This window comes from Podarcis pityusensis (genome assembly GCF_964106645.2).
Source record: "Podarcis pityusensis genome assembly, chromosome: 7".
In the NCBI taxonomy this organism is placed as follows: domain Eukaryota; kingdom Metazoa; phylum Chordata; class Lepidosauria; order Squamata; family Lacertidae; genus Podarcis; species Podarcis pityusensis.
Window position 1 is genome coordinate 71,927,322 of NC_138031.1, and position 23,327 is coordinate 71,950,648.

The 23,327-nt window shown below is 42.4% G+C and overlaps 1 protein-coding gene and 1 long non-coding RNA gene across 2 annotated transcripts in view; both read right to left on the bottom strand.

Annotated features, from left to right (window-relative positions):
* The window catches only part of LOC308482073, a 207,104-nt gene extending 184,600 nt beyond the window's left edge, over window positions 1–22,504 (bottom strand). The window contains exon 1 of the long non-coding RNA XR_013988946.1: window positions 22,438–22,504. This is a non-coding gene — a long non-coding RNA (uncharacterized lncRNA). The remainder of the gene's footprint in view (window positions 1–22,437) is intronic.
* LOC308482065 (uncharacterized protein) lies at window positions 1,532–22,491 on the bottom strand. Its single transcript, XM_081015081.1, has 4 exons — window positions 22,236–22,491; window positions 19,364–19,407; window positions 17,959–18,054; window positions 1,532–1,844 (listed from the first exon to the last, which is right to left on the bottom strand). The coding sequence occupies exons 1-4, from the start codon at window positions 22,293–22,295 to the stop codon at window positions 1,736–1,738; spliced, it is 309 nt and encodes a 102-aa protein (XP_080871207.1). The 5' UTR covers window positions 22,296–22,491; the 3' UTR covers window positions 1,532–1,735.
* Window positions 22,505–23,327: the final 823 nt, after the last annotated feature.

The window sequence follows — 23,327 nt, forward strand, 5'->3', positions numbered from 1 at the left end:
AGTGTATTAACATGTGCTTTTAAGGCAATAATCACGCTTCTGCTTCTACTGCCATGTATGAGATTTTGCAATTGACTCAGCTGTCCCCAAACACTTAATTAAAGTAACATTTCCTTTTAGCTCATTGTTGTAAGGTCTTACTTTCTCTCCCCGACACACACTTGTAGCTAAAATTCACTGTGTCTCTAAGGCAACCAGCGCTCATTTGATTCCCCTTGGTGACACAACCACATTCTCAACTAGACTTTTAACTGTAATCCCATACATATTGTTGCATGCCACGCCAATCTCTGAGCAGTGCAAGGTCCCAGGGGTTCCAGGTACATTCACCCAGCAGAGACTGTGGTGTCTATTGATATATGCTTTCTTTACACATATATACACCTTGAGCATTAGCATTAGTACTTCAGTAGGGTCTTCCTTCCTTCATTGATTCACCCCTGGATTCAAACAGACATCAGCCATGAATTTGCCTTTGCTGCCTGCAGTTTTCCCTTCATCTTCTGGCTCCCCTTGCTTCCCTAAACTCTGGTTTATGTTCTTCTCACTATCTCAAACCTAGAGGAGGAAGAGTCCCCATCCATTTGCCATCACACACAGAGTTCATTTGATCCTTTGGCTTTCCAAATGGCTCATCATCCCAGGCTATTTCTTGGACACAGGAAGCTTAGCATTCTTCAATTGGCTCTTCACATATGCTGATTCCAGGAGATTTAGAAGTGTGTAGTACACAGCCTAATACACATGGTCTGGCTTAACACACACTAGTCTCTCAACCCAGTTTTAACACTCCAAGCATTGCTTAAATTCTAACAGCTACTGGACCCAGGTGTCTAGCACCCTGGGACACGGGTGGCACTGTGGTCTAAACCACTGAGCCTCTTGGGCTTGCTGAGCAGAAGGTTGGCAATTTGAATCCCTGTGACTGGGCAAGCTCACGTTGCTCTGTCCCAGCTCTTGCCAACCTAGCAGTTCAAAAGCACGCCAGTGCAAGTAGATAAATAAGTACCACTGCGGCGGGAAGGTCAATGGTGTTTCTGTGCGCTCTGGCACTCATCATAGTCCTCCGTGCTCCAGAAAGGGTTTAGTCATGCTGGCCACATGATCCAGAAAGCTGTCTGTGGACAAACATCAGCTCCCTCGACGTGAAGAGAGATGAGTGCCGCACCCCATAGTCTCCTTTGACTGGATTTAACCGCCCAGGGTCCTTTACCTCCCCCCCTTTTGCCTAGCACCCACAAACTCATAACAATATATGCACTTACCTGAAGTAAGACCCATTGAATTCCATGATGTGTACTTCTGAGCAGGCACAAATATATTATTTGTAGAGCCTTATGTTATATAAATGTAACAGGATGTAATTTTAGAGAATTCTTGCCTCAGATATATTGAAATGTACATTTCATCTTTTAAATTCCCCATGTCCATCAGTATAGGTTTGAGTATCAGGTGGGGGGAAACTGTTGTTCACATTTCAAACAGGTAATTGTGTGGTATGTGGATATACTAAGTTTAATTCTGTACTCTTCTGATTTGGCATCCCAAGGGATCTCATGTTGTCCCCCATAGAATCATAGAATTGTTGAGTTGGAAGATACCCTGATAATCATGTCCATCCCCCTGCAATGCAGAGATTTGCAGCTGTCCCATACAGGGGTTGAACCTGCAACCTTGGTGTTATTAGCATCATGCTCTAACCAACCATGCTATTTGGGCTGCTGCTGTTTAACATCTACATGAAGCTGCTGAAGGGGCCATTCAGGAATTGGGAATGAAACGCTCGTTTTGCTGACGATTCGCAGTATACTGGGTGAGATTGCTGCTGCAAAAATTCTGAAAACCTTGAAGAGATGAGACAACAAGGAGTAAAGAATATAATCACATACTTGAAGTGTGTTGAATCCCTTTTGCAATAAATATCTAAGAGCAAGAAAAATATTCTCAGAATACATTTGCAACACTTTGAAATGCCAGTAATCTGGATTGTGGGTATATGGAGAATAGTGAATAATGATTGGTATTTCTTGCCTCTATAACTTTGTTCTATATTCTTCTCCATGTGGCCATTATTTAAGAATCTTTTGACACAAAATGGGAGATGTGTGAGGCTTTCTTTGGCACTGAGTCACATATATCTGGATGAGAAAGGACAAAACACGAGGCAAACACAGGGCAGCTCTTATAGTAGCATAACCTGCCACACACTCAATGCCTGAGCTAGTGGGGTGTCAGAGAGACCAGGGGTTCAAAGCTACACAAGTGTAATCTTCAGATTGTTATTCATGTATCTGAAAATAAAGGGCAGAATTCATACTTCAGCAACCCCTCTCACTTTCATTCGGCCCCTCCTGAATTCCACTCGAACAAGAAAAGCTTTTAAATTAATTCTAAAGGATTCTTATTAGTGTGTTGTTTGACCAGACTGAATGGGCACTTATGTGCATTTCCAGATACAGAAATCTTGGGGGGATTGATTGAATACTTGTACCATATACTTGTGTTGCATGGTTTTACCAGTGTTCAGAAGAATGCAACAGTAAAGCACCACATGGAAGTTATGATCAGGCACCTGAGCATGTAAAACAGGGATAGGGAACCTCAGTTCTCGGAGCCAAATGTGGCCCCCAAAGCTTCCATGTCTGGAAATTTGAACTCTTCCCCAAAATTCTTCTTCTTCTTCCTTGGCGATCACTCGTTGCCGAGTAAGATTGTCTTCCATAAACACAGTTTTAACAATGAGACCGTAAGTGACTGTGGAGGCTAGTTCTGGAACCACACGTCCTGTTGGCATCTGGGGGTCAATAGGCCAGCTGGCTCAGCCCCAGCTGGAGCGTCTCCCTCTCAGCCTTCTCGCTGTGGAGATTCATCGACCTCTGGCTCCGACGTAAATCAGTGACTCAATGAATGCGACTCTTATGAATGCAGAGTAAACTGTACAACAGAAGAGGCGTGAGGCTGTAGATACATACTAAAACTACGGATTTATTATACATAAATCAGGACAAAGAAACATGTCTCTCCTTGCCATCTTCTCGGAGAGAGAGTCTAAACAAAAGCAATACAGTGGAAGTTCTGCTCATGGGACCCAGCAGTCTGTGCTGGAATGTAAACAGACATGTGACATGTAACAGTCCCACACATCTGCAACAAAAGGTGGAATGGAATCTCAACATGTCCTTCCACAGTGAAGACATTGGTTTCCAAGCGGGAGTTGCTTACGGTGTGGATTTGCCAAGCATGCCTTCCTCTTAGAGCGTTTATCCCTTGCGTCCTGAGTTCAAGTGTCTTCCAAGCCCCTAACACCTTTGGTAAAGGCTGTTCTCCAATTACAGCACTCGCACGCCAGTGTTTCCCAGTTGTTGGTGTTTATACTACATTTTTTTTTAGATTTACCTTGAGACAGTCTTTAAACCTCTTTTGCTGACCACCAGCATTATGCTTTCCATTTTAAAGTTCGCAATAGAGTAGTTGCTTTGGAAGACGATAATCAGGCATCCACACAACATGACCAGCCCCAAAAAGTTGATGTTGAAGAATTAATGCTTCAACGCTGGTGATCTTTGCTTCTTCCAGTACACTGATATTAGTTCGCCTGTCTTCCCAAGTGATGTGTAAAACTTTTCAGAGATACAGTTGATGGAATCTTTTGAGGAGTTGGAGATGGCGTTTATAAGTGGTTCATGTTTCACAAGCAGACGGTAAAGTTGGTAGTACAGTAGCTTTGTAAACAAGCATCTTGGTTTTCTGCACTTCAATTGGGAGAAAGCCACACTCACAGAGCTCAGGCAATGCTGGATGTTGGCCCTTGTGGAAAGATAACTGCCTAGGTAGGAGAAGTGACCAACATTTTCCAACGTTACACCACTGAGCTGGATTTGTGGCACTGCAGAGGGGTTATTTTGTACTTGTTGGTGCAGCACTTTGGTTTTTTTGGATATTGAGTGACAGGCCAAGCTTTTTCTAAGCTTCTGCGAAGATTTTTAGGATGGTTTGGAGGTCATCGTCTGAGCGTGCACACACTACGTTGTCATCAGCATACTGAAGCTCTATGACGGAAGTTACAGTAACCTTACTCTTTGCTTTCAGCCTGCTCAGATTGAAGAGATTTCCATCTGTTCGATATATATGATTTCTATTCCGGTGGGGAGTTTCCCTTTGACAAAGTATAGGATCATGGCAATGAAAATAATGAATAATAATAATTTATAATTTAATAATTTATTATTTATACCCCACCCATCTGGTTGAGTTTCTCCAGCCACTCTGGGCGGCTCCCAATTGAGTGTCAAAAACAATACAGCATTAAATATTAAAAACTTCCCTAAACAGGGCTGCCTTTAGATGTTTTTTAAATAATAATAATTATAATAGAGTTGGGGCAATAACACAACCCTGTTTAACATCTGATCCCACTGTGAATGGTTCACCTTGAGAGCCATTGTTATCTGTGATTGTTGCTGTCGGAGGAGCCGAATGATGTTTACAAATTTAACTGGGCAGCCAATTTTCAGAAGACCACAGGGCATTACGATTTACAGTGTTGAAAGCCTTACTTCCCCCAACCACACTTCCTCTCCCCAGGTCACACTGGTCCTGGGGTTTTCCAGACTTCTACTTGTTCCCTATCTAGAAAGCACAGTTCCAAGCAGTTTTCCACCTGTCCTGTGCTTTCTAAGCACAGATCCAAGCAGTTTTCTCATTGTTCCACTGCTTTCCCCAGGAAAATCAATTGTTTAGTCCTGAATCAGAGCAAATCGCCTTTCCCAAGCTGATGTGCGATCTGAAATGCAGCTATCCTTCAAAATTCACACTTCTCTGTTTTTGTGGGCTTCAATTGTCCAGCCCCCCCCCCAATATGTGTATTTTAGGGGAAAGTGCAAATAATGCGCAAAATGCATTATATTAGGACAAATTGCTTGCAAAAAATGTGTATATTGGGCAAAAATGCATTATAAATCTTTGCATCAGAAAAAAATGTATGTAATTTTTTCTGTGGACCTCTTTTTTTAAAAAAATCTTCCAAAGTCATAGAATCATAGAATCATAGAATCATAGAGTTGGAAGAGACCACAAGGGCCATCGAGTCCAACCCCCTGCCAAGCAGGAAACACCATCAGAGCACTCCTGACATATGGTTGTCAAGCCAAAGTAATGCAGAAATGGGGCTTACTGAACACTGGAAAGATGAAAAACTAATAGAAATTGAAACTATGCATACCTAGTCCTAGACCTATGGTGCAGCTGCGGAAAGCACCCATACTAAAAAGTCAAACAATCACAGCTTGAAATGTTGCAAGATGGATAGTACGAAAAATCCCAGGCATTCTTAGCACAGACAGAGTCTCCAAAAGTAAAAGCTGTTCAACATGAACCACAGAGGTATCCCCAGGGTCCTGTTTTACATTTGAACTGCACCCGAGAACCAGCAGTGGTTTGTTTGAATTCTAATGTCTGGGAAATCTCACTTGAAGTTTGTACATTGTGTTAAGCTCTGAGATGTCCACATTTATCAGACTCAGTGAATGCACAGATTGTGGCTTTTTGCTACCTCTTCTCCATCCTAGTGTTAACCTTAATAAAAAGAAAGAAAGGGTAAAGGACCCCTGGACAGTAAAGTCCATTGAAAGGTGACTATGGGGTGCAGCACACATCTCACTTCAGGCCGGGGGAGCCGGCGTTTGTCCACAGACAGCTTTCCAGGTCATGTGGTCAGCATGACTAAACCGCTTCTGGCCCAACGGAACACCATGATGGAAACCAGAGCGCACAAAAATGCTGTTTACCTTCCCGTCGCAGTGGTCTCTATATATCTACTTGCACTGGTGTGCTTTCGAACTGCTAGGTTAGCAGAAGCTGGGACAGAGCCACAGGAGCTCACTCCGTCGTGCAGATTCAAACCACCGACCTTCCGATCAGCAAGCCTAAGTGGCCCAGTGGTTTAGACCACAGCGCCACCCGCGTCCAACCTTACACCATTGAAACTGGAGAACTTGGTATCCAGATATTATTGATATCATTTACAAATAAATTTTAGGCTCACACACTACCCCATCTCCCCTATGTTTTATGCCAATGGCCAACAGAGAAAGCCATTAACTCAAGTGTGGCTTGTCAGAGTGTGCAGACAATACATGGTAAGCCATTTGCTGTGGTTTCTTTAACACGGATGAATAGCTAAGTGGGAGAAGCTTCTGTACTAAGGATAGACAAATGAGTGGTTGGTATGCATCACTTTTGTACGTGTTCATTCATAACTTATTTTTTCCAAATAGCGACATGAATCAGTGATTATTATTATTATTATTATTATTATTATTATTATTTACTTGTTACATGTCAGGGAACTGCCATCGGAGCTAGAGGCGGAGAGAAGGCTCCAGAGGGATGCCGGAGAGGGTCCCAGTAGGGAGAGAGGCAGCCCATCTGCTGGGGAAGGAAATCAGCGTAACACCAGTAGAGAGGGGGGCAGATGGGGGAATCGGAGAGGAGGCTCCAAGACTCCTCGCCGGAGACCAGCGGAGAGGGTACGGGTACTCCGCTGCCCACACCCTCCCTGCGCAGAAGGCTTCCGCGCAGGGAGAGTAGGAGGAGACTTGGCGTCAAAGAACTTCTATACTGGAAGAAGTTCAAGAAACGCCCACTGACGGATTCTGCCAGCGACTGAGACAGCCACGAAGCTAGAGGCTGTCCCATCAGAAAGGGTTCAACCAGGTAACCTAGCCAGGAGTGGCAGCAACTTACGCACGAGCAACCCCTAAACCCATTACATTACACACCCATCTGACTGGGTTCCCCCAGCCACCTTAGGAGGCTTTCAACAGAATATAAAGGAACACAATGAAACATCAGACATTAAAATCTTCCTGATACAGAGCTACCTTCAGATGTCTATGGAAAATCATATAATTGTTCATCTCTTTTACATTTGATGGAAGTGTTTCACAGGGTGGGTTTCACTACTGAGAAGGCCCTATGCCTGGTTCACTGTAACTTCACTTATTGCAGTGGGTAACCTCCAGAATTTACATATAGTTGCAGCCAAGGCGGCTGCACACCCCCCCCCCTCAAAGTACACCAGTCTAGAACTGTATTTTGAGATATTGAGTTGCACCAATGGGAAATGTAAGGTTGTCATACGTGTGGGCAGAAATCGCTGAGATGTCCCCAGAAATCTGGAAAATCTTCGCCCTTTCCCCCCAAATAAACCTCAACAACTTTTGTGTCTGGACTCTCACTTTTTGCAGATAAAATCGCTCAGATTTGGGAAGAAGTAGACTCCACCGTGGGAGCAGGGCCGGGGCGGGAGAGTGCTAGAGTTTTGTCTAGTCGAGTGGGATCAATTCCAATCTGTTACCTCCGAGGATGTGGACAGGCTGCTTGGACGAGTGAAACCAACCACCTGTCTCCTTGCCCATCCTGGCTTATAAAAGCTTGCCCATCCTGGCTTATAAAAGCTAGCCGGGAAGGACTGGGCGATGGGCTTTGTGGGGTGGGAATGCTTCCCTCCATGAGGGAGCCTTCCCAGACCCGCTGAAAGAGGCGGTTATTAAACCGCTTCTTAAAAAACCATCTTTAGATGTGGCCACGATGGCCAACTATCGCCCAGTCTCAAATCTTCCATTCTTGGGCAAGGTGATTGAGCGAGCAGTTGCTGAACAACTCCAGGCATGCCTGGAAGAAGCGGACCATTTGGATCCCTTCCAGTCAGGATTCAGGCCTCATCATGGGACTGAAACTGCCTTGGTCTCACTGGTTGATGATCTCCGGCGGGCTAGGGACAAAGGTGAGAGCTGTTTCCTAGTTCTGCTGGATCTCTCAGCGGCGTTTGATACCATCAACCATAACATCCTTCTGGACCGTCTTGAGGGGCTGGGAGCTGGGGGCACTGTCATACAGTGGTTCCGCTCCTTCCTCCTGGGCCGTGTTCAGAAAGTGGGGGGGGGGGATGAGTGTTCAGACCCCTGGGCTCTCACTTGTGGGGTGCCTCAGGGTTCTGTCCTCTCCCCCAGGCTTTTCAACATTTACATGCAGCCGCTGGGAGAGATCATCAGGAGGTTTGGGCTGGGTGTTCATCAGTATGCGGATGATACTCAGCTCTACCTCTCTTTTAAATCAGAACCAGTGAAGGCAGTGAAGGTCCTGTGTGAGTGTCTGGAGGCGGTTGGAGGATGGATGGCGGCTAACAGATTGAGGTTGAATCCTGACAAGACAGAAGTACTGTTTTTGGGGGACAGGAGGCGGGCAGGTGTGGAGGATTCCCTGGTCCTGAATGGGGTAACTGTGCCCCTGAAGGACCGGGTGCGCAGCCTGGGAGTCATTTTGGACTCACAGCTGTCCATGGAGGCACAGGTCAAATCTGTGTCCAGGGCAGCTGTTTACCAGCTCCATCTGGTACATAGGCTGAGACTCTATCTGCCTGCGGACTGTCTCGCCAGAGTGGTGCATGCTCTGGTTATCTCCCGCTTGGACTACTGCAATGCACTCTACGTGGGCCTACCTTTGAAGGTGACTCGGAAACTACAACTAATCCAGAATGCGGCAGCTAGACTGGTGACTGGGGGCGGCCGCTGAGACCATATAACACCGGTCTTGAAAGACCTACATTGGCTCCCAGTACATTTCCAAGCACAATTCAAAGTGTTGGTGCTGACCTTTAAAGCCCTAAACGGCCTCGGTCCAGTATACCTGAAGGAGCGTCTCCACCCCCATCGTTCTGCCCGGACGCTGAGGTCCAGCGCCGAGGGCCTTCTGGCGGTTCCCTCATTGCGAGAAGCAAAGCTACAGGGAACCAGGCAGAGGGCCTTCTCGGTAGTGGCGCCCACCCTGTGGAACGCCTTTCCAGCAGATGTCAAAGCGATAAACAACTACCTGACATTCAGAAGACATCTTAAGGCAGCCCTGTTCAGGGAAGTTTTTAACGTGTGATATTTTACTGTATTTTTGGTTTCTATGGAAGCCGCCCAAAGTGGCTGGGGAGGCCCAGCCAGATGGGCGGGGTATAAATAACAAATTATTATTATTATTATTATTATTATTATTATTATTTCTGAAATATGATCCACTTTAAACTAGGAAGTTTGAATCACTTAATTGGCACTGGAATCTACAAAAATCCAATTCCTCAAGTGACCTGATTCTTTATAGCTTGAACCTGCACTGTTCAATGTAATGTGCATTAAGCAGCAATGTACAGGGTAGACTCATCTCAATCCAGTACTTTCCCACAGTTATTGAGGAAGTTCCCACATCTCTAAGGAAATCCAGTCCTCTTTAGGTGCTACCATAAGGTGACAGTAAGCATAGGAGAAGGCAGTGAAGATGAGGACCTTTTTGCTTGCTTCGATCATATAGAAGGCATCAGACTGAAGCAGGAATGCTTTTTGATCTTTCGAGGCTCCCAACACATTTTAGAACCTGGGTTATACACAGATGCAAGTGTGCTTATCTCTGACACACACACCCCTCACATGTCTTGTTGAGATTCGTCTGTTTTGAGAGAGACTGGAGTGCACCTCTGGGGGTAAAGTGACATTGCTGTATAAGCAGCCTCCAAGGGACCTTTTGAGGCGCAAGCCTGGGCAGTGTGTATGGAGGTCCTGAGCTGCCCAGATAACTGGACCCTCCTCTCTGTTTTGTTGGTGTCAAAAGGAAAGCAGAGCAACACATTTGAGACCAGCTTGGCTGCTGGAGTTGCTGGAAGGAGGTGTACAAGGTGCCATCCAACCATCTTACAGACACTACTCTGGATTTGTGTAGGGTTTCCTCCTTAGGCTTTTCTTCTCCCAAAGATAACTCAATTAAGTAATGATTGAAGTGGGCCTCCCAGTGACACCGATCAAAAATTCTGTTTTCCGATTCATATAACGTCTATTTCATGAAGTGCCTCTGATCATAAGCTAAGAGAAAAGATGGTTCCTTTTACTGTCTGCACTACTCCAACTTTACATGGTGTGTGTTTTTTTAATTATTCAAAATGCCCTCATCAATAATAAAGTGAAACTACAAGTTCTGCTGTACAACTGCACTGAAAACATTGAGGAAAACATGCAAAATTGATTCACCAACTATTGCAAGGAACTTACTCATGAATGCATTTGTCATCGTCCCCCTGCACTACCAAAGTGAGAAAGCAGGGAAGGATGCAATTCATTAACTTGCCTTGAAACAAACAAAAACATGAAAAAAATTCCACCCACAAACCCAGCAACATCTGCTAAAATCATGAACCTCCGATGGCTAAAAACCAGCAAGGGAGATAAAGAATGAGATACATGCTTCACTCTGGAGTGTTTCTTACAAATATGAGGTCCAATAAGCGATACACTTGCAGAAGGGAATATAGCTCAAAGCATTACCTTTTCCACATACGCTGAATTAGAGATTCATTTAGGTAAAATGTTATTGTGCAAGCTCAGACAACAAATGTGCTAAAACATAATTGGATGTTACTCTGTCTCCCTGCTTATCCAGGAGTTGCTGTTTCCTTCTCTCACCATAATTAATAAGTACACAAATGTAAGACACAAGGAGAAAAAACACACACCTGGGCATCAGTAGTCCTTTTTGCAAATATGTTTTTTTAAATAATGATAATAATAATAATAATGCCATAACTGAGATGGGTTTCTAAGAGAAGTCAACCAATTAGTGCCATGTATAAACAGATATATTAAACAGATGATTAGGCTTTCTAGCTATGCTAAATAATTAGAAGGACAGTTTTTGAACGTATATTAGAGAAACAAGCGTGTTGAACTGAACTGCATGCCAACTGGGGCAACTTACTGACATTGATTTCTTCTCTCCAATCTCATTTGATTCAGTTGTTGCAGATGGAGGGAGGTACACTTGGATGGCATGACGGAAAATTGGGGTCAGAACAGGGGTGTGTGTGGGTGTGGGTGTGGGTGTGTGTAGCTCCATGCATCTGTTATCAAGGAGAATGGAATTTTGGAGGAAAGGAGGGTGGAAGTCAACGTATGGAGAAAGGGGGTGCAGTTAAAATTATAAGAAGGAGAAAACTGTGGTGAAGAAGAGACCCACAAAGCTGGTGAAAGGTCAGAGAAAAAGCGAGTGAATGGATTTACATAGGTGGAAGCTGCGCTCTGACACTGGAAGCTGACAGATGGTCTAGGGCAGGGGTCAGCAAACTTTTTCAGCAGGGGACCATTCCACTGTCCTTCCGACCTTGGGGGGGACGGACTATATTTTGGAAAGGAGAAAAAAAAAAGAATTCCTATGCCCCACAAATAACCCAGAGATGCATTTTAAATAAAAGGACACATTCTACTCATGTAAAAACACTCTGATTCCTGGACCGTCTGCAGGCCGGATTTAGAAGATGATTGGGCCGGATCCGGCCCCGGGCCTCAGTTTCCCTACCCAGGGTCTAGGGCTCTCCAAATGTTGCTGGACTCCAATTCTTATCATCCCTGACCATCTGTCTCATACTTCCTGGGACCTCTGGGAGTTGGAGGGAAAGCTATAGATTTTCTATCCCTGGGTGAGAGACTGAGCAGGACTACAGCCCGTGATGTGAAAGACAGAATGGTTATGAGGAGCAGGAGAACACACAGTCTGCAATACAGATTATCATTGCAGGAGCACTACATTTTTACAGCATCTGGTTAAAACTGTAATTTAAGCAGCACTAGTTTATCATATGGTATAGGCATATAGGCTTACGAAATTCCTTGTATTTCAGGTGAGTCAGCTGAGTTGAACTTGACTCTTAAAATGAGAAATTGGGGGGCGGGTAGGGATCGGTTCGACGGTTTATAGAGAGGTACATGGAAATAAACACCAATGAGTCCAATGTGTCTTCTGTTCTATCCTAGAATAAAGCTTTAAGCATTTCACCTAACTTGTAGAAAGCATCCCTTATATTAAAAGTAAGCACCAACTACGTATATCCAATACTGGATCCCTGTTCAAATGATGCATAAAAATGGATTGCAGGGTTTAATTAGGACTGAGTGAGCCGTGTGTTATTTCTATTTATATTCAACAATGTCAGCTAGCCATGGGCCAGCTAGGTGGCTAAGCTTTGTCCATCCCTCACATTGCAAAAAGAACATGAACAATCCATAGCTCCATAAAAGAAAGAGCAGGAGACGAAAGGAAGATTTCTGACCTCTGGCAAGTGTCGTTATCCATTTATATTCCTCCCAAACACCATGCTGGAGTCAATGGAACTTTTCCTATGCTTTGTATTTCTTGCCCAGTTTTCTTAGACCCCCTTAATTCTCTCTTCACTGTGTTCTGGTGGCATTTGGTCCCCTGCTTGCTGAGCTTTAAAGCTTTCAAAATCAGGGCTTTGCTTTCAGCATTGGAAAAGATGGGAAAGGAGTCCAGAAGATTCACATGCTCTCCTCCATCCTGTGCAAAAATGTAACAGTGGAAACCATACCACATTGTTTTCATCCACAAAGGACTGAACAATGTCCTCTTAATTTTTAGTTACTAATATATCTTGTGACAGCAATGGCCAAAGTTATTTAACATTTTCAGGAAGGTTCTGAGTAGTGTTTCTCATTGTATAAACTTTCTCTTTTTGCCCCACTTGAGAAAGTGTTTACATGTTTATTTACATCTCTCTGAACTCATTTTATTTGCCCTCAGTGAAATCACTAAGTAGCCAAATCTGATTGGTTATGTAGCTTCGTGGCATCACCCTGTTAATGTAAGATAGATAGAGAGAGAAAGAGAGAGAGAGAGAGAGAGAGAGAGAGAGAGAGAGAGAGAGTGGTACCTCTGGTTATGAACTTATTTCATTCCAGAGGTCTGTTCTTAACCTGAGGTACCACTTTATCTAATGGGGTCTCCTGCTGCCACCACACTGCCAGTGCACAATTTCTGTTCTCATCCTATGGTAAAGTTCTTAACCCGAGGTACTACTTCTGGGTTAGCAGAGTCTGTAAGCCAAAGTGTTTGTAACCCAAGGTGTTTGTAACCCGAGGTACCACTGTATATATAAGCACATTCATTTGGAGTTCTGTTTAAAAGCTGGAAAAAATGCTCAACAAAAAATATCACAGCTTTAGGTTGGGATAAAGCAGTAAAAAGGGAAATACAGCTATTTCGAAAACCACTATTCAATTTATCAATTGAAGTTATCTTTTAATTATTTACATGCTAAGGAAATAAAAACTTCCCCCACATTTTCTTTATGGTGACATTAATATAACGGGGTGACAAAAGCAGGGTGCTTGGTTGGTGTCTAATTTTAAAATGAGAAGTCACCATACAATTAAGTACAAAAATCTGCATTGACTGACAACTGCTGGTGTGGTATCTTGACCAGATATGGAGACCAGGGTTAGAGTAAAAGCCCTATAACAGATATTACTTCTGCAGCTTTTCCAATCCGTATGTCTGCGCTGAATGTGGCAAAAAGTTCTGGAGCGTGAGGCTTATACAAAACACAGGATTTCTCCTCCATCTGTAAGGCATAATACGGAGCATTTCACCCTGTTAATGGTATAATCCCTATTTGACTGATTTAATTTTCATGATTAAATCGGAAAGAAGAAATAAAGAGTTTCCAGTAGGGGTGCCACTGGAAACAGTGTGGTGCCAACGTAGAGGCAGCTAGAGGAAGCAATGGCATGTAACAAGATCAAATTTGCACAAGGTGTTTGGGGGGAAAATTCTCTCCTCCCCTTAAAATTTGAATGGAAGTGCAATTTAACATGAGAATGGTCAGCTGTCTGTGAAAAATGCAAGGCTGGTCAATTTTTTTAAGGAGAAAAAGTGACAGAAGATAATTTTTGGTCCCGTATGGACTTTTTGCAAAGCATATAATACATTCCCGTATGTATTTTCCCACTAATAAATGTGTTTTCCTTGCACACCTCACCCTTTAGATGCATTTTTGTACATATTACTTGGCTCAGGAACTGCATTGCAAAATTCAGGGGGGAATGCAAATCTCAAAGGATGGCTGTGTTTGGGTCCTTATCTTGTTTTGAATAGTGACTTTTAATTTGAGCTGAATGTGAACTCCAACTTTAAATGTGAAGTTTCTCCTCCATCTTTAGTTGAAGGGATAGCCTTCTGAAAATGTATCAAATTTGATTAACAAAAAACTTCTTTGGTTTAATTTCTTGTCTTAAGGACTTCTATGCTATAAAATGCCAGGAAATTCCCTCTGTTAATGGTCACACCATTAACAGACCTGCCATTTAGGCAATACAGAAATGGTATGGTATCCTATGTCGTGGTTAGTTCAAGCTGAATGACTGTCAGAGACAGAGGAGTAAACCCAGATTCGTCTCAGTCATGGAACAGATGCATGGAGGCTCTGCAACTGTCATGCAACGACATGAAGCTGTCATGCAATGAAGCTGCAATTTCCTGTTAGTAGCAAACTTCTAAGAGGCTATGCGAGAAGAAGCATGCTCTTAGATGTTCTAGGGTAAAGCCATTTAGTGTTCCACAGTTCAAAAGTGCAGAAGTGAATTGTGCTTACAAGGCACTCCAGAACTAGTGCTGATGTTGGAATACTGGTGCTCATAGATCTCACCCTTGTTATCAGGCTGGCTACCATGCCAGTTGAAACACCAATACAGTCAACAAGAGGAGACCCACACAAAGTGCATGACAGGCTCCATAAAGAAGTGCTGCCATCGCCACTGCTGCCCAGGACTGACCTGCTGGGAGCCTGAAGGGCCCTGCCTTGCTGGGCAGAGAGGGCTCCGTTTTTGTTTTGTTTTTCTATAATGATTTTAGTTTCTATCTATCTCATTTTAAATTGTGACTGATATTAATGCTGTATTCTTGGTTTTAGATTTTTTGATTTATGTGGAAATTGTTTTCCATTTGGTTGGGTACTTTTTGATGTGTGGCGCTGTGGTCTAAACCACTGAGCCTAGGGCTTGCCGATCGGAAGGTCAGCGGTTCGAATCTCCACAACAGGGTGAGCTCCTGTTGCTCAGTCCCAGCTCCTGCCAACCTAGCAGCTCGAAAGCACATCAAAGTGAAAGTAGATAAATAGGTACCGCTCCGGTGGGAAGGTAAGCAGCGTTTCTGTGCGCTGCTCTGGTTTCGCCAGAAGCAGCTTAGTCATGCTGACCACATGACCCAGAAAAACTGTCTGTAGACAAACGCCAGCTCCCTCGGCAAGTAAAGTGAGATGAGCGCCGCAACCCCAGAGTCATTCGCGACTGGACTTAACTGTCATGGGTCCTTTACGTTTACCTTTTTATTTATTGTTTATGACTTTTGTTATGTTGGTAATTATGTAAATCTTGTCATGCTGTAAGCCACCTTGAGCATTGTTTTAACTATGGAAAGGCGGCATACATATAAAATCATTATAATGATGATGATTATGGCAATCTACCTCCCAGCATGAGGGATGGTTGCTGTGCCTGCGATGGATACAAAGAGAACTACTCTTCAGTTCTATGGATCTTAAAATATAAAAGGCAAATATGGAGTTTTTGTGGGGTCACAGAACATTAACTCTGTTCCCCATCAATTGCAGAACTTAAATGGATAGTTTTAATTACATCTAAAAAACATTTATAATCCTTAATTGAAATATGCTGCGTAAAATACATGCCTCAGAAAGTAGCCTGGAAGCCTTTTAGCAGATTTGATTTATTTTTACTTAAAGACTCACAGTTTTATCTCTGCATGAAGTGAAGGAATCCTTCTGTTAGAAAGGGGAACATAGCCTGCTTGAACCGTTCAATTCTACCCCAAATGCAGCAAAAATAGATCATTTGTGGCCACACAATGGGTGTCTGGTTTGTCAAACAGGAGTAAATACAAATGACAAATTGGTAGCTGTGCTCATAATAATTTTTTATTATTATTATTTTGAAGCATACATCTCATATCTGTCACTTTTAATATCCCTGTCAGTAATTATGAAAGCCCTCAAGGCTGTTTGTTCGACTTCACACGATTTGCTTTCAATAATAATAGCCTGCAGGGATATACATATATTGTTCTTGAAAGGTAATAATTAGTTTTGCATAGTCACATACCACATACCGTACAAGGGTGCCTCATTCATGAAAAAAAGATTTTTAAGAAATGAAAGTGGGAACCTAATGAATTCTTTTTTCCCCTTCTAATGTTGCTTTTGAAGAAAACATTTAGCTTGAGTGCAAATGCCTATTCAGAGCTTGAAAAAATGTTTAAAATGTCATTAATTTTTTATTGAACACTTCCTTATGCTTTAAATTACATCTGGCAAATCTATAATGCATTAGATGGAGAACATTTTATGCATGGCTACACAAGAGATGAAAGAATATTTGTTAGATGTAGGAGGTGGTACAGAGGTAGTCGTGGAGACCTATTTTTCTTCTTCATTTAAGCATTCACCCTGTGAAGGAACACAGAAAACTGCACCCACAACATACTCCTCAAAGTGGGAATTACAATATAATTCCCACTAGAAGAACCCAGATGTTTCAGCCATCTTTCTGAAATTCTCTTTGTAGCCTGAAAATCCATCAGTTGTTTATGCTAAGGAGGAACTTTTAAATTCATCTCAGGTTTCACTGTAGGTGACATTTGGTGGAACTTCAGTCTGCAAGTGTGTCCTCTGCATGGGACATTTTTTCCACTATTTGTGGAGACTCACCATCTAGTGCCAAAGAGCTTATTACTTCCACTTCACTTTTCCTCGGACATGGCACTAGAATGGCTGTAAAAACGAAATGGAAAGCTTCTGCTTTGAAGCAAACCAGAGTTCCTTGTTACGTCCAATCCTGGTTACTTTAACTTATGCCTAGTTCAAAAGTAGGAGCAAAAGTAATTGCCTTGTCATTTTTTACCTCTGGCCGTACCCTTCTCTGGCATGTGTCCATCAAACAGTTATCCATGAGGAAATGTAGACTTTGGATGGAAAAATATTTCCGCACCTGGTTTAAAATGCTCACAGTTCTCCTGAGCTTGGACATAACAAGAAACTTACTCCAACATTGCACCTCAGGAAACTTTCTATGGCGTTAGTGAGAGGCAGAGGAAGTGAATGTGGCTTTCTATAACAATCCAAGGTAGCATACTGTTGCTTCCTATTGGTTTTATGTACAAAGACTTTCCATGCCTTTATATTCTGATTTTCTCTGCCACCTACACAACTTTTCACCCAAGTGGCATAGAGCTGGAGAGATTGGAAAAGCTTCACCATCTCATCAGTTTGTAGCCACGAGCACAGGAGTAGGTACAGCATAAAAGCCGGCAACTTGAACCATCAGCCTATTATTTATTTAGAATCCCCATACCATAATAAACAGATTGGTGGATGAGGTGGAATGCTTTCTGGTTTCTTCTAAAGTCTAAGGTGCACAATTGAGACTTTAATACGTACTTGTTCCAATAATGCTTTCCCAGCTACTATATAAACCATTAAGCTTCATTACAATGTTAAGACAATTACGTTGTTTGGGTTTGCAATGAAGCTGGATAAAGTCCATGAAATGTACAGATGTAGGAGGCTGTGCCGTGTTGCTAACAACTTCGCAAACGAGGTGCACAGATGTCTTGTGCATCTTAAATTATGATTATTGGCCATTTTATTTTGCTATGCACTTCAGCGGGCAATCCGAAAAATGCGGTTAATTACTTTATGAGATTGTTACATACTTGAATCACAAGAGTAGAAAAATACTTCATTACAAAAAATAAAATAAAAGAACCAGCTATATCAAATAATATAATGTTCAATGCCACCACCACCCACTTCTTAACTAATTTGTATCATTATGATGAAACAAATATACTAAAACTCGGCTCTCTCTATAAAAACAAAACAAAACAAAAAGTGCAGCTGTATGAATTTCCTGAAAAAATAGAGCCAGGCAGAGCGTAAATTAGTGCCTTTACATTGACAGCTTGAGGTCTCTTCACACTTCATATCGTTAGTTATGTGCGTTTTAGAAAAAGGAGAGTGTAAATGGCAAGAAGGTCTTCAAAAACATATGGTGAGTAGCAAACCTGGGCTTTTTGCTGAATAACATATACAGATGACTATGTGAAGGAAATACAGGAGTTCGTGGGATCTTGTCAGTAGTGGCACCATTGAATGTGCTTCTGAAAATGACCACATATGATTATTTATCAGGAGCGCCATTGCTTCTAATTAGTTTAAGTTATAAGAAAGTAAGTACTACATGTATCATTAATGCATACTGGTTTTAATCGCTTCATTTTAACCTGATCAAGAGAAGGCATTTGAACCTTCGTTCAAATCCTTTCTACCATGAAACCTGAAGTCATACCTGAACTGGAAAACAAACTTAAAGATTAAGGCTCATTGGTATTTTCCCATAAAAATAGGTGCCGGAACTCACCATGAGCACCTCCCTTGTTCTCTCTTATGGTGACCACCTGAGAGGTGCCGGAACTGAGTTCTGGTGAGTTTGCGGTGAAGCTGTTGGAGATATGTGAACATTCCTTCTGATGCTCACAACCTCAAAGGGCTCCTCAAGCACTTACAAAGAGTGTGCAGTGCGGCATATTCTTCACACACACACATAACATATGCAAGGGGGAAAAGGGGAACGGTCCCACTCGTTCTGACCTATATGTCATTATGGTTTCTGCTCTCCCATCATACAACGAGCTGTTGGATGGATATTTGTGGTGGGGAGTCTGCTCTACTCAAGTAGGCTCTCTGTACAATCCTAGCTTAGAGAGCAATCCAAACCCACCATCTAATAGGATGGGTGAGCTAAGAGCCAGTGGATCATTAGCTGACATATTTAGCCTACAGCTAAGCCTAGAATCCAGTGCTTTTTTTATTAAAAAAAAATGTTTAGGGGTTCTCTCATCTTCCTACTCATTTTGAAATACTGCCCCTCAATGAGGCCAAACTTAGATTCACAAAATGTTTAGGGGTATGCATATCCTTGCATCCCCCCTCCCCCGGAAAAAAGCACTGCTAAAATCACGTTATCTGGAACAATAGCAAACTCTTGCCTTGTTTACTCCAACCTCCCCTTTGGTCCCTCTTCCTCTGCTCTTCTCACCTGCCAAAAATTTTAGAATTGTGTTCTGTAAAGTGCCATGCATACTGGGGACAGAAAATTCCTGTGAATACTCATGGGTGGGGTACAGGGTTTTTGTCCCACTTATGTATCTGACTCCTGAAGTGGCTGACGATGTTCACAAGTGTCTTTCCTTCCATTAGGTGAAACATGTTGTCTGTAAGCGGGACTCTGCAACCTTCCCAGAGTGCCCAGTTAAGGCCCTGAGGAAACATCATGAGATAACTTCTCCCATGGAGCTTTTTTTCAGATCTGGAGGCATAGCCTTACAGAGAGGCTGTGGCAGGATAATAATAATAAGAATAAGAATAAGAATAAGAATAAGAATAAGAATAAGAATAATTTATTCATACCCCGTCCATCTGTCTGGGTTTCCAAAGTCACTCTGGGTGGCTTCCTACAAAAATATATTAAAGCATCAGTCATTAAAAACTTCCCTAAACAGGGCTGCCTTCAAATGTCTCCTAAACATCAGATAGTTGTTTATTTCTTTGACATCTGATGGGAAGGCATTCCACAGGGTGGGCACCACTACCAAGAAGGCCCTCTGCCTGGTTCCCTGTAACTTCACTTCTCACAGTGAGGGAACCACCAGACGGCCCTTGGCACTGAACCTCAGTGTCTGGGTTGAACAATGGGGGTGGAGACGCTCCTTCAGGTATACTGGGCCAAGGCCATTTAGGCCCACAATTTGAATTATGCTCCAAAATGTATTGGCAGCCAATGTAGGTTTTTCAAGACCAGTGTTATGTGGTCTCGGCAGCCGCTCCCAGCCACCAGTCTAGCTGCCACATTATGCATTTGTTGTAGTCACCTTCAAAGGATAAATATTTACACACATAGGCGCCAACTCCTAGGGGTTGAGGTCCCTTTGCCCCCAACCCATAAAATATTTGAGGGGGCTGAGCTTCCGCAAAGTTGATGAGCATTTCCATTCAAATAGTATGTGTGTGCTGTGTCTTGTTGTTGATTATGTGGGCCCCCCAATATTTTATTCAAGTTGGCATCCCTTTTTACACAAAAAAAGCCTATACACCCTGCCCTTGCATGCTACCACCCTTGGTCACCTCACAATAAGGTAAGCTCGAAATACCATTTTGCCCAAATTCTCAGTGAGACAGAAAAATGGAAGCTTCTTCAACAGGGGGTGGGTGGGAAGAACTTTCACAAAACTGGAGGGCAGATTTTGGCATGGCAAAAATTATGTGTTCTTCATGACCATCTAATCAAAGGGATAATGTGGCCTGTTAGCTGAGCACAGATTAATGCAGTATTCAAATAGTGCCTTCTTCCTGTGCTTCTAGGGCACTATAGCTCTTAATGTATCTTCCTAAGAACATCTGCAGCTTGAAATCCCACAGTCTAGCCCATGTTTCTCTGAAACAGATATCAATTAGTGTTTCTACTTCTTCTGTTATGGGAATATTGAACTGCTGCTTTTCTCCACTTGTTTGAGCATCTGGGAAATCACCATGACAACCAGTGCATGCCAGGTGTCTGTTTAGAAAGCACTCCCTTCCTTCAGCCTTCCTCAGTAAAATTCATTACCTTAATTGCCAAGCTAATACTGAAGCAAAACGAGGCTGAGCATAAAGATTAAAAAGACATACTTCTTGATTAAAATCTTCATAACCCAAAATCTGTATAATCTGTAAACTACACCAAATATATAAATCAGCTTAAGCCTGGAAGATGCCCATTAATATGCACGAATATATATATTTTTTTAACACTCTCAAAATTACCACTCCTGTTAAATAAAGCGAAAACAGAAAATGAGGAATACTTCATTCTTTCAAAAAATGTTGAAACTACGACTTGAGGGTAGAATTAGATTTTTTATTTTTTTTTAAGGAAACAGTGTGCCAGAGCATTCAATATATAGATAACCCCAAGAGGCAGATAGATTCGCAGGAAAGTGTTGGAAGATTGTACAAGATCGGTATGAACGATGTGAAGAAATTGCTGCAGCATGGGCAAAAGGTCAAACTTGACCTCAGCCATTATAATTGTCTCCTCAGCCAAGTATTGCAAACTGCTGCTACAAAATAAAACAGCTAAGTGAAGTGAGAAGGCTTTGATTGTGACTTCAACAGCCGAGTGTTTATTACTAGACCCCCAAATGTCTGGGTTGATGGCCTCTTTGTTTCTGGGCCCATTTCAAAATGCTTCCATTGATCTTCAAATCCCTAGCATAACCACACGGAGGTGTACTTGCAGGAACACCCTTCCCCCGGCCATAGATTCTGCCATGATCGCATTAGGATTTTTCTGGGTGCTTCCACCATCATAAATGGGGTTGATGGTTGTAAGATCTAGTGAAACAATGGGGTACCTCTGTTCCATCAGGTTTCCTCACTGGTTGTGATTACCAGTGCTTGCAAAGTCTTTGCTCACATTATTTGGATTTCAAACTGCATAGATAAAGGAATATGGACCACCTGTTGGCATTGTGGTATCAGGTTAGTGACAAATAAGAATCCCTGTCAAAGTTTGGCAGTGGGGGTGGGGGAATAAAGATCCAGCCCATTAGACAGATCCAGCTCCCCGCCCCTTATATAATCTACTTTATATTTTGGAAAGAAGTTTTTCTGTCCATATGTATGCTTGGATGCCGCTCGATACATTGCCGCCAAACTTGGCACAAGGGTTTCTGAGGGGAGATTGGTACTCTTTGTTGACTTTTGGATGCCAGGATGTCAGGGGCTGGGCAAAGGAGGAGGAGTGGGGGAGACTGCCTCCCCATCCTGACCCTTCCAGGGAGGAAGAAGAGGAAGACAGTATAGATTTACAACAGCGGGTTGAGGGAGGTCACAGCTCAGAGGCAGATGATGGGGAAATCTGGGAAATCATGGGAGAGCCAGAGCAGCTGGCTGACATGTTGTCACTAGAAAGCATCCCAGACCCACCACCTCCCAGAACCTGGCAAGTCTTGAAAGTAGGAGAGCAAAGAGCTTGAAGACAGAGGGTACTTAATAGCATCCATAGAGGAGGTGATGAGGTTGATGAATGAGTAAGTGGGAGAGCCGGGTGATGGAGATTCACTCGGGTTAATGCCATTATCCAAGAGGCTTGGTTCTATAACATCTCTCTGTAAAGTCTGAAATAAAAAAGGACTGTATGAAACTTGTCCTTGTCTTTATACTTTCCTGGACAACTAGCTGGGAACCGGGGCAGCACCCTGACAGCAGGGAGCAGGGAGCAATAGCCATTCAAATTACATACCTTCCAACTTTTCTTGAGAAAGGAAATGTGGTCGTATGAATCCATCCCAAAGTCACACATGAAGTTGATTATTTGATGGGTACAGGGTTGTGAATGTATATCTACTGGCCTCAGTTTGATGGGTTACAAACTGGCAAACTAATCTAAAACTTTTCCCCAATAGTAAAAGTTAATATATTCCCCAAATAAAACTATTCACCACCTATTATGGAGATCCATCTTGACAGGGCTGAGATGCAGTCTGACTGTTAACTGCTTTTGGCTTTACCAAGACTTAAAGCATATCCTCTTTGTGACATCACACATGACATCAGAATGGCATATTTGCATTCAACCTAGACTATCTCCATGCCAACAGCAATGGCCAGTAACTTTTGATGGTCAGAAACCTTTCCTTGTCTTTATACTTTCCTGGACAACCAGCCAGGAGCCGCTGAATCAAGATGGCAGATTGAATATTAAAATGTGACTTTGGTGTGACTTCAACCACTTTGGGGCATAGGTCTAGCCATTTCTTGAGATGTTTTCTTTTTTTAAAAAAATGATATTTATTGAGAATTTTAAGATTACAAAGAAAAAAGAAGGGAAAAACGAGAGAAAAAGAAAAAGAAAGAAAAAAAGTAGATAAAAGTAACAATTAAACAATACAAATCAGTAAAAACCAAGGTCAAAAAGAAAAAACAAAGCACACAATACATCAAAAGCAAAAAGCAAAAATAGACAAAAAATTTAAAAACAGATCCAATATTCCCAGATCCTTAACTGTCATTACCTTATTTCATCGACCTCCTCACACCTCCCTTTTTTGTATTCTAGTTGTTAATTATCTCAGCAAATCCTTTCCATCTTTCACAATATTCTGTCATTAAATTACCATAATCTATTTTAACCTTATCTTACCGTAAAAAACCCTAAAACTTAAAACTTAAATCTTATTTATACCAAATTCTCTTAACCATAACATATTCTTACATAATTCTTTTTAACATTTCTGCTAAAGCCAAATAATTTCATTCCAACATTTTTCTAATACTCATTAATTTTACAATACTTTTCTAAATGAATTTTTAAAACTTTCTTCCAATCTTCATC